General features: G+C 40.6%; 1 protein-coding gene across 2 annotated transcripts in view; it reads left to right on the top strand.

The window, feature by feature from the left end:
* The window catches only part of Uggt2 (UDP-glucose glycoprotein glucosyltransferase 2), a 116572-nt gene that overhangs the window by 35331 nt on the left and 64921 nt on the right, over positions 1 to 16320 (top strand). For both annotated transcript variants that reach the window (XM_021181642.2, XM_029469193.1), the window contains exons 12-16: positions 5646 to 5796; positions 7907 to 8026; positions 8762 to 8847; positions 9321 to 9456; positions 12503 to 12634. In XM_021181642.2, the coding sequence (XP_021037301.1) occupies positions 5646 to 5796; positions 7907 to 8026; positions 8762 to 8847; positions 9321 to 9456; positions 12503 to 12634 (625 nt within the window). The remainder of the gene's footprint in view (positions 1 to 5645; positions 5797 to 7906; positions 8027 to 8761; positions 8848 to 9320; positions 9457 to 12502; positions 12635 to 16320) is intronic.

The raw sequence follows: 16320 nt of genomic DNA, 5'->3' as shown, positions 1-16320 counted from the left end.
CCCCCCCCCACTTCAAAACCTGCAATACCTCTTGTTTTTTATCATATTCTTTAAAATTTATAAAATATTATAACAAAAATGAGTGTTATGAAAGTTTGTTATAAAACAAGAATCAATTGAACAGTCTTATGTAGATGCTTGCCTACAGAAATACTGAAAATACATGTTTTTCTCAATATAAATTTTAAATAACTCCACATATATTAACTGTATGATATTTTAAAATAATATATCACTATTGGTGTTTTAAATGAACATAAAGATAAAGTCCTTTTGTTTGTTTGTTTGTTTGTTTGTTTGTTTTGTTTTCAGTAGAGCTTAAAATCTTGGCTCTTACTGTGGTACAAACACAAAATAAGAAGAATTTTGGACATTTGGACATTAGAGTTCATTGTAATAAGGCTGTACTTGAATGTCCTTCACATCACCAAAGGATTTTACCTCCATAGTAGCTAAGCTAAGAGTTGACAGTTCTGCTGCACCAAGGAATGAACTGTAGGCATGATTTTTGGATACAAATTTCCTGCCATGGTCAAAGCTATTTGACTTGAGTGATTGTCATCATTCTCAGCCCACAGGGCACAGGTTACATTCATTTAAGAAATGGTGTGTGCATTAAGATGGTCTATCCATGAAGTCATTCATGAACTGTTTCAATGAACAGTTGATGAATGAACAGTTCAATGAACAGCTCTGCTTGGAGGGTGGCACAGACATTAGGTGAGGGTAGGATTCTGTTGCATTGGCTGTGAGGATTTTGAAAAGCATTCATCTCAGAATAAGAGTAACTTATAAAGTCCTCTTCAAAATTGATACAATAATTATAAATATCAAGCAAAGCCTCAGTCTCACTCTTTGTTGTTGTTTTCTTACAAGCCACCTCCCAAATTAATTGTCTATGTTTCTTTTGGCTGTATAAATAATTGTAAGCTATACTGAAGACCATAGTATAGTGTTAAAATATCAAATAAACAATCCTACTAATAGAGAGGCTGAGAAAGGAGAAGCATGATTTCAAGACTATTATGTGGCACAAAGAAAGACTTTGTCACATACAAACTTGCAGAAAGTGTACATGGGTTGTATAATATTGGACCTGTTTCTCCCATTACCACATTAGAGAGACCACTGGATGACAGCTGACAGATTTCTAATTCCTTATATTTTTGAATTTCAATCAATTAGGATATGTTGGTAATATTAATTTTCATATTGAGATATTAAAGAAAAGTGATTGTTACTTCCTGTTAATTTTCTTGTTAGAGGTGGAATTATGTTTGCGTGAGTTTGTTGAAAGATTACTTTCTTGCTTCTTCTAGGGTGTAGTTTCATTCCTTGTGTTGGTATTTTCCATCTATTGTCCTTTGTAGGGCTGGATTTGTGGAAAGATATTGTGTAAATTTGGTTTTGTCAGTGTATATCTTTTTTTCTCTGTCTATGGCGATTGAGAGTTTTGCTGGGTATAGTAGTCTGGGCTGGCATTTGCGTTCTTTTAGGGTCTGTATGACATCTGCCCAGGATCTTCTAGCTTCTTTCATTGTCTCTGGGGAGAAGTCAGGTGTAATTCTGACAGGTCTGCCTTTATGTGTTACTTGATCTTTTCGTCTTACTGCTTTTAATATTCTTTTTTGTTTTGTGCATTTGGTATTTTGATTATTATGTGACGGGAGGAATTTCTTTTCTAGTCCAAACTATTTGGAGTTCTATAGGCTTCTTGTTATGTTCATAGGCCTCTCTTTCTTTAGGTTAGGGAAGTTTTCTTCTGTAATTTTGTTGAAGATATTTATTGGCCCTTTAAGTTAGGAATCTTAGCTCTCTTCTATACCTATTGTCCTTAGGTATTGTGATGGTTTGTATATCCTTGGACCAGGGAGTGGCACCATCTGAAGGTGTGGCCTTGTTGGAATAGGTGTGACCTGGTTGGAATGGGTGTGTCACTGTGGGTGTGGGTATAAGATCCTCACCCTAGTTGCCTGGAAGTCAGTCTTCCACTAGCAGCCTTTGGATGAAGATGTAGAATTCTCAGCTCCTCCTGAGTCATGCCTGCCTGGATACTGCCATGCCTCCACCTTGATGATAATGGACTGAACCTCTGAACCTGTAAGCCAGGCCCAATTAAATGTTGTTTTTTTATAAGACTTGCCTTGGTCATGGTGTCTGTTCACAGCAGTAAAACCCTAACTAAGACAGGTATTATGTCCTGGATTTCCTGGTTGTTTTGGGTTAGAATCTTTTTGCATTTTCTTTGATTGTTGTGTCCATGTTCTCTATGGAATCTTCTGCACCTGCGATTCTCTCTTCCATCTCCTGTATTTGTTGGTGATGCTTGCACCTATGGTTCCTGATTTCTTCCCTAGGGTTTCTATCTCCAGAGTTGTCTCCCTTTGTGATTTCTTTATTGTTTCTCCTTCCATTATTAGATCCTAAATGGTTTTGTTCAATTCCTTCACCTGTTTGGTTGTGTTTTTCTGTAATTCTTTAAGGGATTTTTGTGTTTCCTCTTTAAGGGCTTCTACCTGTTTAGCTGTGTTCTCCTGTATTTCTTTAAGGGAGTTATTAAGTCCGTCTTAAAATCCTCTATCAGCATCATGACATATGATTTTAAATCCAAACCTTGCTTCTCCAGTGTGTTGGAGTATCCTGGACACACTGTGGTGGGAGTACTGGGTTCTGATGACACTAAGTGGTCTTGGTTTCTGTTGGTAAGATTCTTGCGGTTGCCTTTTGCCATCTGGTAATCTCTGGTGTTAGATGTTCTTGCTGTCTCTGGCTGGAGCTTGTTCCTCCTGTGAGTCTGTAAGCCTGTGTCAGCACTTCTGGGTTACTAGCTCTCTCCTGGGAAGACCAGTGCACAGAGGGCTGTGGAACAGCCCCATCTCCTGGGTGCAGATGTAGTCCTGTAGGACCCTTCTCTGCTGCTCTGCCGCTTCTGAGGCCTGTGTGCTCCTGAGTGGCCCCACCTTAGAGAATCACTGGAAAGAAAATGGGAATCTCACCTGAGTCCCTGGAGTCAGAGCCCTCCCTGGAGGCAAGCTCTCCTCTGGCAGGGAAGGTGCACAGAGGGCTGAGGATCAGCTCCGCCTCCTGGGTGCAGATGTAGACCCGTAGGACCCTTCCCAGCTGCTCTGTGGCTTCCATCTTACACACACTTTTTTTATTACGTATTTTCCTCAATTACATTTCCAATGCTATCCCAAAAGCCTCCCCATACCCTCCTCCCCACTCCCCTACCCACCCATTCCCACTTTTTGGCCCTGGCGTTCCCCTGTACTGGGGCATATAAAGTTTGCCTGTCCAATGGGCCTCTCTTTCCAGTGATGGCCAACTAGGCCATCTTTTGATACATATGCAGCTAGAGTCAAGAGCTCCGGGGTACTGGTTAGTTCATAATGTTGTTGCACCTACAGGGTTGCAGATCTCTTTGCTCCTTGGATACTTTCTCTAGCTCCTCCATTGGGGGCCCTGTGATCCATCCAATAGCTGAATGAGAGCATCCCCTTATGTGTTTGCTAGGCCCCGGCCTAGTCTCACAAGAGACAGCTATATCAAGGTCCTTGCAGCAAAGGCTTGCTAGTGTATGCAATGCTGTCATTGTTTGGAGGCTAATTATGGGATGGATCCCTGGATATGGCAGTCTCTAGATGGTCCATCTTTTCGTCACAGCTCCAAACTTTGTCTCTGTAATCCTTCCATGGATAATTATTTCCAATTCTAAGAAGGGGCAAAGTGTCCACACTTTGGTCTTGGTTCTTCTTCAGTTTCATGTATTTTGCAAATTGTATCTTATGTCTTGGGTATCCTAAGTTTCTGGAGTACATATCATTTGAGTTCTTTTGTGATTGTGTTACCTCACTCAGGATGATTCCCTCCAGGTTCAACCACTTGCCTAGGAATTTCATAAATTCTTTTTAATAGCTGAGTAGTACTCCATTGTGTAAATGTATCACATTTTTTTTTTATCCATTTCTCTGTTGAGGGGCATCTGGGTTCTTTCCAGCTTCTGGCTATTATAGATAAGGCTGCTATGAACATAGTGGAGCATGTGTCCTTCTTACCGGTTGGGACATCTTCTGGATATATGCCCAGGAGAGGTATTGCGGGATCCTCCTGTAGTACTATGTCCAATTTTCTGAGGAACCACCAGACTGATTTCCAGAGTGGTTGTACAAGCTTGCAATCCCACCAACAATGGAGGAGTGTTCCTCTTTCTCCCCATCCTCGCCAGCATCTGCTGTCACCTGAGTGAGAAAGAATTACATCACTTTCCCTCCTCCCTTTCCTCCTTCCATCGTCTCCCAAGTACCCCCCCCAAGTTGATGGAGCCCTTTTTCTTGATCATAATTGTTTTATATATGTATACATGTTAACATTATGTTTGTATATGTATGCATATACATATATCCAACCTGCTCAGTTTGTTTTTGATTGTTTGTGTGTATATGGTTTTAGGATTGACCAATCTGCACTGGGTAATTGATAATGGAGAAGCTAATTCACCTTCTCCCGGCTATAATTAGTTCTCTGTATCTTTGTCTGTGGGGTACCTGGCAGCACTTTTCCCCTTTCACCATTGATATTCCCACTATTCTGGTCTTGCTTATATAGAAGTTTCTGGGAAAGGGGGTTTCATAGCAGACTTCCTGAGATTCTGGCTCTTGCAGTCTTTCTCCCCACCCGCAACCCCCAACTTCAAACATGTTCCACAAGCTATAGACCTAGGAGCTTTGATGTGGACGTATTCTTTGGGGCTAGGCTCCCCATGATCTGTTGATGTGTGCATTGTGCCCAGTTGTGGTTTTCTGTGGTGCTCTCCATTTGTTATAGAGAGAGGACTCTTTGATGTGTGGGTCAGATAGATGCTGCAGCTGTGTAGGAATGTTAATTGCTTCTCTCAGTTGGCACCTTGCAGAATCTTTTCTGTCAATGTAGAGGCTAGACCACAGGAAAGAGGCTTTCAGGCCAGATTCACCTGAAATCATCCGGTGCTGAGTCCTGTGTGTGTGGTGTCTTTAGCACAAGGCAGCACCAGGCAAGCTGTGCTGTTTGACAGTCAGCTAGACTAGCCTGACCAACCATCCTTAGGAGGAACTCCTGCCTGCCTGGTACTGAGCTTTTGTTAGTCTGTGGCTTTGGGGGAGTTTTTTTCTTATCTTAATGGTTATCTGATTTAATTCTGTTGAACTCTTCAAATACTATATATCTACAAGCATTAAACCTCTAGAGTCAAAGCCCTTAAAGCCCTTTAAATTACTCCATGGTTTTAAGGTAACACCGTGCTATAATTAGTTTCTTCGAATTCGTTACTCTGTAGACTTCAAATGCTAGAAGCCAATCCAGTCTGCATTGTTAGGCCACCACTGAAGTGCTAGCATGTGATAGGTCTTACAACATAAAACTCAAGTATTTGCTTAGCTGAATTTTAACATTGAATTCATTTCAAAATGTTGAAATTCAATTTAAAATATTCAAATTACTGAAGTAAATTTTAAATATTAATGTTGACTTGTCTTCCACACTCATTCATACACTTGTGCATGTACACATATGAACTTGTACAAATACAAATGAAAATATATTCTCAAACTTTAGATTTCCAAAAAGTTTTGACAAACTAAAATGAAATTATTTCTTCTTTGAATGTGAAGTATTTTAGATATGCTGAAGTCAGAAGGAAAACTGCTGAGTGGCCTTAAAAGTCTTGGGCTCAGTGAAGAAGAGAGGAACAGATTTTTAAAAGTACATCCACCTGTGTGGGACCATGACTTTGTTTTAGACATCCGGCATTCTTCAATAGTGGTAAGTGCTCATGCTCTTCCTTGTCCTATGACGTTTGGAAGTTTTAAGGCTTAGCCTAGAACTATGAACTTGTGGTGTTTAGAGTCCATGTACACATTTGAATCAGCACTCAGAAGAAAGAACAAAAGCACGGACCCGTGCTCTCTGCTCTCCGTGGCTTCACATCCGGGTAACTGCTCTCACGAAGCATCCTCCAGCTTCAAGATAAAGCAGTCAGAAGGCAGAGCAAGCCTATGAGCGCTAGCAGTAGTCAAGCACCAGCTAGTAAGATGTGGGCATGTAAGAATGCTACCTGGTATTACATGGTAAGACTCTGCCTGCGCAGCCTGCTGAGGGCTCCTACCTGTGCAGCGTGGGCTGCAGCCTGGCATCTGTGAACTCTGTTCCCACCGGCTTTGCTGAAGCAAAGTTGTTCTTCAGAGACTGTGTTCTACAACTGACTGTTGCTGCCCTTCAGTTCTCCCGAGAGTTTCTCTTCATCTTGTGCTTCTTCCATTCTCCATTAGCTCTGACTTTTTCTTTCAAGTTCAGCTGAAAAATCCCTTACTGAGAGAAAGTTTCCTAAACAGTGTAGAGGTCATGGAGGGGTGGGGGGCTTGGTTTGGTCTGGTTTTTTTTTGTTTGTTTGTTTGTTTGTTTGCTTGCTTATTTGTTTGCTTGCTTGTTCGTCTTCACCTCTACTGCTTCTTACAGTGTTTCCAAGTGAGTTAAAAGTGAGGCCAGCGTTTCCTGTCTTCCCTAGGTATGTGCTAATCCCAGTGCTTATAGTGTGTAGGATTCCAGGGAAGGGCTCAGGACTTCAATGTCTTAGTCTTCTTTTCCCACGGCAGGCTGGGTGTGGGCTTCTCACTGTGTAGATGGAGCCGCCTCGTACTCCTCCACTAGCTTCCTTAATGCTGCATTTACCACCACGGTGTACCACCATATCTTCCCCATAATCTCTGTAGCTTTTTTAAAAATATGAGCTAGAACTTGATTTAAAAAAAAAAAAAAAAAAAAAAAGCACAGTTAAGAGTTGGCTGACAGTCCAGATGCCAGGTGCTCTGTTGTCTCAGTTGAACCTTGTCCTGGGCTTCCTGGGCATTCTTCTCTTTTGTCTTATTTCTAGGGGGTGGCCCTCACTCTCTCCAGTCACAGTCCAGGGTGTTTAGCACCTGAGCTCCACTCTGACCTATGCCTCTGTCTTCTTGGCACTGAGGTGCCTCTTCTCCTGAGCTTTTGGGAGTATGTTACCTGTCGGTGTGCAGCTCAGGAGCCAGCAAATGGATCCAGCACTCTCTGACCGCGGACTCAGGCCTTTCATGTAGTTTCTTCTCTTCCAGACCCTCTCTGCTCCCTACAAAGGAGAGCAGAGTCATAGCAGTTTGAGATGCTTAACTATAACTTCCAGACCGGTCTACCTTTTGTGTTGGAGCTCTCTTCCTCTAGGTTTGAAAATGTCCTCTGGAACAAAAGTGAAGTAAAAGTGGACCCTTCCTCTTATGCCCACCGCTCTCAGGGTTAGAGCCATTCCACTCTTGAATGCTGCTTGTTACACTCACACCATGTTCTTGCATGGTTTTCTTCAGCTTTTATGGTGGCTTCAGGATGGATGGTTAACATAAACTACTCCATGAAAATACATGAGGGAAAGCAATTGATAGTTTTAACTATAAGACTGTAGAGTGGCGGCTGACTAAGAGTGCTTATTGGTTTTGCAGAGGGCCCAAGTTCAGTTCCCACTACCTGAGTGAGATGGCTTACAAGGCTTGTAGCTTGTGTGTCCAGTTCCAGGAGGCTCTGATGGCTCTGGCCTTGCAGGATCTGCATCCATGTCTATCACATACCTCTTCCCTCCCCACCATCAGCCAATCAGTACACATAATTTTGAATGAAACAAACCTTTCCGTTTTTAATGAGCCAAAGTTTTTTTTTTTTTTTTGGAAGCATACAATTGCCATATTTGATATATTCTTTATTCAGTTGACTTTTTAATCTCAGAAGTATAGAAAAATCTATGCGTGTGTTCATTTGTGATTTAATACAGTAAAACACTCTAACTGTGAAAGCCATATAACTCTTCCCTTAATGAATGTAGGCAGTGTTAACAGGGTTGTGGATTCCTTTCTAGTGGGTTAACGACTTAGAAAACGATGGATTGTATATTGATTGGCCTGCAAGTTGTTGGGAATTTCTAAAGCCAGTATTACATGGAGCAGTCCCTTCTGTGAGGCGTAACTTTCATAATTTGGTGAGTTTTATATTTTAATTCTTATGTAATTTTTGTAAAGATGACAGTGTTTGCGATGACTTTCCTGTTGGCTAGGGGCACAGCGAGTGTAAGGAGTACTTGCCTGGCACACCAGGCTCGAAGTGGCTGTCTGAAACCAGAAATTTAATTTGTTAATTAGTATTCATCTTTCATATAGTTTCATAATGATGTTTGTGCATTATCTCAAAGGAATTTATAATTTATGCTATAGTTTGAAGTTTAGTAGTCAAGAGAAATAAGTAAATTCCATTTTCTGTAAATGTTGATTGGTTCATTATTACAGTTCTAAATTTCAAACAACCTTTCGGGATTCGGAAGTATGAAGAGAAACACCTCAGACTGTATGGTTTATTTTTTTCACAAGAACTCTGTATCTATTTCCTGTAAGGCTCCTTAGGAATATTTATGCTATTTTTAAAAATCTTCACAGAAGGGCCAATGAACATGTGAAATGAGGTCTTTAATTTTGTAGAAAATGTATACTTTATATTGTGTATCCACAAAGAATATCTTTAATTTTTTAAGGTTCCATGTATAATTATATTTAATATATAACTATAATAAAGCTTCATAAATTATAAAATTTTTATATACTCAAGCCAGTTTTTGAAATTTTGCATCTTTAATTTCATGCTTTAAATTACAAAAATTAGACTATATTTAATTTCATGTAAATTCTAATTCTTATAATAATGATTATATTTACTCTTCTAGGTTCTGTTTATCGATCCTGCTCAAGAATATACCTTGGACTTTATAAATTTAGCAGAATTTTTTTATTTTAATGAAATTCCTCTTCGGTAAGTGTAAATTTATATTACTAAATTACAAAGTCTAGTACTGCTTATAATGTGTCACAGAGAGTGTGGTTGTAGCATCTAAAGCAACAGGTATCATGCTGGGAACTAGGCCTGGATTGTACAACACCCTGTGTGCCTTCACAGGAGATCCCGCCCATCAGAGCTGAGCAGTGCTCCCGCCCATCATCAGAGCTGAGCAGTGCTCCTATGCATCTGTTCGCTTGCTGAGGAGATAGTGTGATTACTCTGGAAATATCTTAGGGCCACTTGAGTGTGTTTGACAGTTTTCAGGACTGTCATAGCTGTGAGTATTTAGGTGAATAGGCCTTATAACCAAATTTTCAGATAATATTCCCTTCTCCCATATCTAATACATTTCTCTGATCTGGATGCTGCAGTGTGATATTTTAAGTAGTAATTTATTGTTATTCAAGAAATGGTTGTGACATTGTTGATTAATCCTCTTTTTCCAGAATTGGTTTTGTGTTCATTCTTAACATGGATAAGGAGGTTGATGGAGCAACAGATGCTGGCGTTGCTCTTTGGCGAGCTTTCAATTATATTGAAGAAAAATATGACGTATCAGAAGCATTTATTTCTATGACACATGTGAGTTTATGTACTAGATAAGATTTTCAGAATCAATAATTTTCTTGTATCTCTGTATTTATTATTGAATCATTTTAAATATATGAAAATGTTCCTGGAAGTTAGTACAGATAAATTTAATTCCTCAAATAGTCTAGTGAAGTATATACCATTGTCCCAGTATTGTAAGCAGGCAGCTGAGCCTCTACCAAAGCATATCAGTTTACTTAGGTTAATCTCACCTCATAAGTATGTAACTTGTATATGTATGAACTAGAGAAAAACATAATAGAAAATGTTATTTTGAAATGGTTTCCTGAGCTACACCTTGATGCAATGCAATGACGAACGACACTCTGAATCTGTCGTTCAAACTTCCTAGCGCTGTCTGTGTCCTTTAGAGCACTTCCTCATGCTGTGGGGACCCCAACCATACAATTGTTTTGTTACCACTTCATAACTGTAATTTTGCTACTTTATGAAATGGAATATAAATATCTGATATGCAGGATATGTGATCTGTGACCTCCGGATGGGTGGAAACCCACATATTGAGAATAGCTGCTCTAAATGACCACAAATATATAAGTCCTTCCTAGATAATTTCAAAGGGCCAGATGGGTGAGTGACAGCAACCTGTGTGAGGAGAGATGATACCGAGTCTGGAGAAGATAATGTGAAGAAAAGGCAGACATTTCTAAGAACATGGCTAAGGAAAACTAACAAATCCGTGCTCTGTAAGTGGAGGGTGAAGTCACTTAGTAAAGCCTGTAGACTGGCTCACACACTTAGCTTTGCTCTGTAAGTGGAGGGTGAAGTCACTTAGNGTAGACTGGCTCACACACTTAGCTTTGCTCTGTAAGTGGAGGGTGAAGTCACTTCGTAAAGCCTGTAGACTGGCTCACACACTTAGCTTTGCTCTTTGGGGTGCTTTGTATTAAAATTGTGCTATCTAAGAGTTTGTAGCAGCCACTGAGCACCACTGAAGATAAGTAAAAGGCAAGAGATGGACAAATATCCCAACAGGAAGACAGTTTCCTCTGAACTCTACTGCTATTAATAATGTGTCAATAATACATCTGCCTTCATTTTACTAACTTATTGGTTTCTATAAGGGTTTATAGGAAACTTAGTTTCACTTAGACCTTTCATTAATATGCATCTGTATTATTTTAAAAGTATCCATATTGTATTAAAAACTGAAACAAGGGGCTGGAGAGATAGCACAGTGGTTAAGAACATTGTCTGCTGTACCAGAGGACCCAGGTTCAATTCCCAGCATCCCACATGGCAGCTCATAACTGTCTGAACTCCAGTACAAGGAGACCTAGCACCCTCAGACCAACAGACATGCAGGCAAAATACCAATGCACATAAGAAATATATACATTTTTAAAATAAATTGAAACAAGATATGTACTGAGCTTAGACGTATATTGCAAAGAAAAGTCACAAATTGCTAAGAAGCTCATTAAAAGAATCCGTATCATTTAAAAAAAATCACTGAGAAAGTGAGGACATTACCATTATTGAATCTATATAATTATTATATTAGAAATTAATGTGTGTGTCATAGTTTATACCTATCACTTGCACTTGAATTATTTGCTATATATTGTCTACCATATAATCAGAATAATGCTATAATTTCTTAGAAAACCACATTATACTTGAAACCAAGGCTTCATCATTAGATCTGCATCTAAATCATAAAACAGGATCAGCAACATCTTTTTAAATTATATTTTTATGTAAAATAATTTTTAAATTGAGTATATTATAATCATATTCTTCTCCCTCCCAGTCCTTCGATCCTCTCCCCTTCCAAGCCCACCCAACTTTAAACTCTTTTTCAGATAAAAGCTCAATGATGACATTTTACTAAAGGAAGAGATGAGAATTGGAGATGGCTCAGTGGGTAAAGTGCTTGGTCACATGGAGGAGGGCCTGGATTCAGATCTTCCTCACCCACAACAAAGCTTTGTTTGCAGTGCTCACCCGTAACTCCACTGCTATTCTCACACTGCACCAAGAAGATCCCAGGGGTGCCTGGCCTGCTGTCGAGCCCAACAGTGAACTCTAGGTCCAATGTAGAGGAAGAGACAACGATATCCCAAGTCAGTCTCTGTCCTCCACATATGCACACACCAGAATCTCACTCACACAGACACATGCACACATGTGTATATACCACACAGACACATAAGATATCCCAAGTTAGTCTCTGCCCTCTACATATGCACACACCAGAAGCCCACCCACAGAGACACATGCCCACACATGTATATACCACACAGACATGCACACATGTGTATATACCACACAGACACATGCACACACATGATTGTGCCACACAGACACATGTACATATGTGTATACATCACACAGACACATGCACACACATGATAGTACCACACAGACACATGCACACAAGTATATACCACACACCCTTTTTAGAAAGGAGAGATGAGAAAGAGTGGGAAGCATACAGATGTGCTTAGAACAGAGTAGAAGATGTACAGTCATGTGTTTGCTGAGTTAAACATGGAGCATTTTTAAAATGTTATTCTTAAGAAATTTACAAGTAAATTTTAACAAAGTTACTAAAAATCAGTGTCTAATTTGACTAAAATGCAATTAACAGAAGTTGTTCTCATTTTGAAAATTATGCAATATTTTAACTATTTTCTAAATAATAATGCCTGGTATAAGTGACCCCTTTACCTGTATATAATGTGCATACTTAGTATCATTAGCATTAACAGGCCTCAGAGACAGATAATTGTAGCTCAATTGATGGAATACTTGCCAGCCAAACATGAACCCCTGAGATTACATACCTGTAGTCCCAGCATTGGGACAATGAAAACGAAAGGCACTTGTTCAAGGTCGTCCTTGGCTACACAGTGAGCTTGAGACCAACCCTGGGGTACATGTGACCTGCTTCAAAAGCGACAAACAGGAAGAACTTAAAAAGCATGTTCTTTGTTTTACAAATACAATTAATTAGATTCTAAAAGAAATAAAATTAATTGCCAGAAAAGGAAATGTATCTCTGTTCCCGCAGATGTATCAAGAAGTAAAGGATCATCGCATACTCACTGTGGATGAAGTGAGGAGTGTTCTGCAAAGTAGATGTCCTCATGCCGACCTTTCGGCTATCTTGGGAATCCATTCCAAGTATGATGGAAGAAGAACGGTAAGAGTGGTTGTAACATAACGCAAAATACCAGGCACAAGAGCAACAGTCTAGGGTCTGACTGCCCAGTAAAATCGAAACTACAGGGCTCAAAAGTCCAGTGTACAAAGGTGGTTACCAGAGGCTCTGGGAGGCAGGAGGACTGCAAAAGACTTACATAGTGAAGACTACAACATTCAGTTAGACCAGAAGTTTGAGAGATCTGTTAAACACAGAAGTAACTATTATACCAATATATTTCATATTTGAAATGCCTAATGAAGAAAGTTTTAAGATCTCTCATTATAAAAATATGAATGGAAGATAATTTCAGCTTTTCTAACCAGTATTTATATCTACTATGAGATGCCTGTGAACTTACAGATGTGTGAAATGATATATTGAATATCACTGGCTTATCTTTAGTAGTTAATATTTTGAAATATGTAGGTTGCTTAATTAGAGGTTGTAGATCAGGAAAAAAAGGAAGACCTGTATTTCCAGCAGGTAAATCTTTTAAAGAGTCAACACACATGCATTCAAGGCTGGAAGATGGCTCAGTGGGTAAAGTTCCTGCCCTGAAAGCATGAGGACCTGAGTTCAGATCCCCAGGTCCCATGTTAAAAAACTAAAACGTTGAGAACTGTGGCACGTGCCTGGAAGAGCAGCTGGCCTAAGGCTGATTAGCCAACCAGGTCAGTCAAAGTAATGAGCTTCCCGTTCAGTGAGATGCATAGGCACACCCAGAAACACAAAACACAGACACCAGTAAGAAGAGACGAAGAACGTTCGTCTGTCTGGAGGGTTTTCCATAAACATGAAGTCAAAAGCATCTAAAACTAAGTCCATCGTGTCTCTTGTTACCCCAAACCTGTTGGGTGACATGATCCTTCTTCATGTCTTACCATTAAAGAGTAGAAAGGGTCACTGCTCTTGCCAACCACCTCTGCTGAAAATGTGGTAGGCATCTGTGATGGTTTGTATATGCTTGCCCTAAAGAGTGGCACTATTAGGAGGTGTGCCTTTGTTGGAGTAGGTGTGGCACTGTGGGTGTGGGTTAAGACACTCACCCTAGCTGCCTGGAAGTCAGTATTCTGCTAGCAGCCTCCAGATGAAGATGTAGAATCACCAAGCTTGACTGGATGCTACCATGTTCCCACCTTGATGATAATGGCCTGAACCTCTGAACCTGTAAGCCAGCCCCAATTAAATGTTGTCCTTTATAAGACTTGCCTTGGTCATGTTGTCTGTTCACAGCAGTAAAACCCTAATTAAGACAGAAGTTGGTACCAGGGACTGGGGTATTGCTGTGATAGGCCTGACCAAGCTTTTGTTAGGAAGACTTTGGATTTGAGAAGCCATGGAATGTTTTAAATGGGGCTTAATGAGCCATGTGAGTAGGAATATGGAAGACTTTGTTGCTGTGAGTGATTTGAACTGTGCAGACCTGGCCCAAGAGGTTTCAATGGAGAAGAACTTCAGTGTGTGGCCTAGAAACTGTTTTTGTGTTATTTTGGTAAAGAATGTGGCTACTTTTTTGCCATTGTTTTAAGAGTCTGCCTGAGGCTAAGGTGAAAAGAATCAGATTAATTGCATTGACAAAGGAAGTCTCAGAAACACCCAACATAAACTTTGTTCTCTGGTTAAGTCTCATGAAGAGCATTTTAAACAAGCATAGGAAGCTGAAAAAGGAAAAATATAAAATGTATGGTTTGAGTATTAAAGGAGTACCAGGAAGTGAAATGGAACTGAATCCTATGTTCTAAGAGGTAACAAAGTAAGTGATTTGGGGGACAAGATCCTACCTAGGATTTAGATCCTGGGCATGGTGGTACAAACCTTTAATCTAGAAGACAAAGCCAAACAGATCTCTGAGTTCAAGGCCACCCGGGACAAAGTAGATTCTAGGTGAAAAAAAAGCTTAAATCCAGCCATGGTGGTACACGCCTTTAATCCCAGCATTATAGGAGACAGAGCCATGCACATCTGAGTGCGAGACCCAGGACAGCCGGACATAGACATTGAAGGAGTTAGAAAAGAGGAAGCTAGTGATAACTTAGTAGAATAAGGGGGACCATGTTCCAGCCACAGAAATCAGCAGAAGACCACAGCTTCTGTCGTGTGGTTCTGGCTTTAGAGTGAAAAATAGAAGGGACTACTGGAACAATTGATGTTGGTTAGCTAGAGCTAGGAAATTAATGGTGATTAAGAAGACACCAGCATCACTTAGGTGAAATCTTCTGGGAAGTGTTTTCTGACAGCACAAAGCTGTGTTCCAGAGATAGCCAAAGTTGTACTTCATGCTGCAGCTAGACTTGGTGATTGTAAGAGTCACCCAGGTGGTACTAGTTTTGAAGGCATGAAGTGTTCGTGAAGAGCAGCTGAGACTTGGCACTGTGAAAGGCCAGGGAAGGCCATTGGAGAACGTGCAGCCTCAGTTGTAATTGACTGCCCAGGACTGAAGGAGTCGTAGGCGTGGCACCATGAAGAACTATTTGTGAAGCCTAGTTGCAGTGGAAGACTCCAGTGTATTGGAGGTGCCAGTACCATGAGATGATGACCAAGAACAGCAGCAGCAGTGGAGTGGATCAACCTGACCTTAGAGTGCTACAGAGGGCAGAGCTGGAGAAGAGCTACCAGCCCTTTGAAGGAGCCCAGATTATGTGTGGATCCCAGACATTGAAACAAGAAGCTGTAACATTGAAGTTGCCTTGAAGACCCCAAGATGTTTGATATGCCAGAGTCATGGGATATCTGCTAAGGGAAGGTACTAACAGAGAGCTTTCCTCCCCAGAACTACCCCAAGAGAAAGAAGTTTGCTGCAATCAACAAAGATGAAAAAGGAGTTGGAGATCTGAAGACCATTTTTATATCAGACATGGAGATGCAGTTTGGAGTTTGTCCAGCTAGTGTCCTGTCTTGCTTTGGGGATTACAGTTAAGTGATTGGATGAATCTCGGAAGAAACTTTGAACTTTGGACTGTTAATGTTGAAACTGCTGTAGACTATGGAGACTTTGGAAGTTGGACTAAATGTATTTTGCATCATGATATGTTTAGGTATGGCCCCCATAGACTCATGTGTTTGAAACAAGCCTATGGGGGCCAGGGAGTGTAATATGGTGGTTTGTATATGTTTGGCCCAGGGAGTGGCACTATTAGGAGGTGTGGTCTTGTTGGAATAAGAGTGTCACTGTAGGGGTGGACTTAAGAACCTCACCCTAGCTGCCTGGAAGTCAGTCTTCCAATAGCAGCCTTCAGATGAAGATGTAGAACTCTCAGCTCTGCCTGCGCCATGCCTGCCTAGATACTGCCATGCTCCTATCTTGATGATAATGAACTGAACATCTGAATCTCTAAGTCAGCCCCAATTAGATGTTGTGCTTTATAAGACTTGGTGCAGACATAATACAGTACTATGGTGAAGCGCTCAGACTTTTGGGTCAGACAGATCTGGGTATAGGTGAAGTTCTAAACGATGATAGCTATTTGACATTGGAAATGACCTACTCTGCATCTGTCCTGTCATGTGTGACGTAGTGTAATAGTGCTACAGGTTGAACATCCCTACCCAATTTCCAAATGCTTCACAGTCTAAAACTGTATGATCCTGATTTAGTATTTAGATCCTGGATAAGACTAATGAAAGAAGCAGGACGCGGTGGCGCACGCCTTTAATCCCAGCACTTGGGAGGCAGAGGCAGGCGG

Source organism: Mus caroli, chromosome 14, assembly GCF_900094665.2.
Source record: "Mus caroli chromosome 14, CAROLI_EIJ_v1.1, whole genome shotgun sequence".
In the NCBI taxonomy this organism is placed as follows: domain Eukaryota; kingdom Metazoa; phylum Chordata; class Mammalia; order Rodentia; family Muridae; genus Mus; species Mus caroli.
The sequence above is the reverse complement of the archived record's forward strand: the minus strand, read 5'-3'. Positions and strand labels throughout refer to the sequence as shown.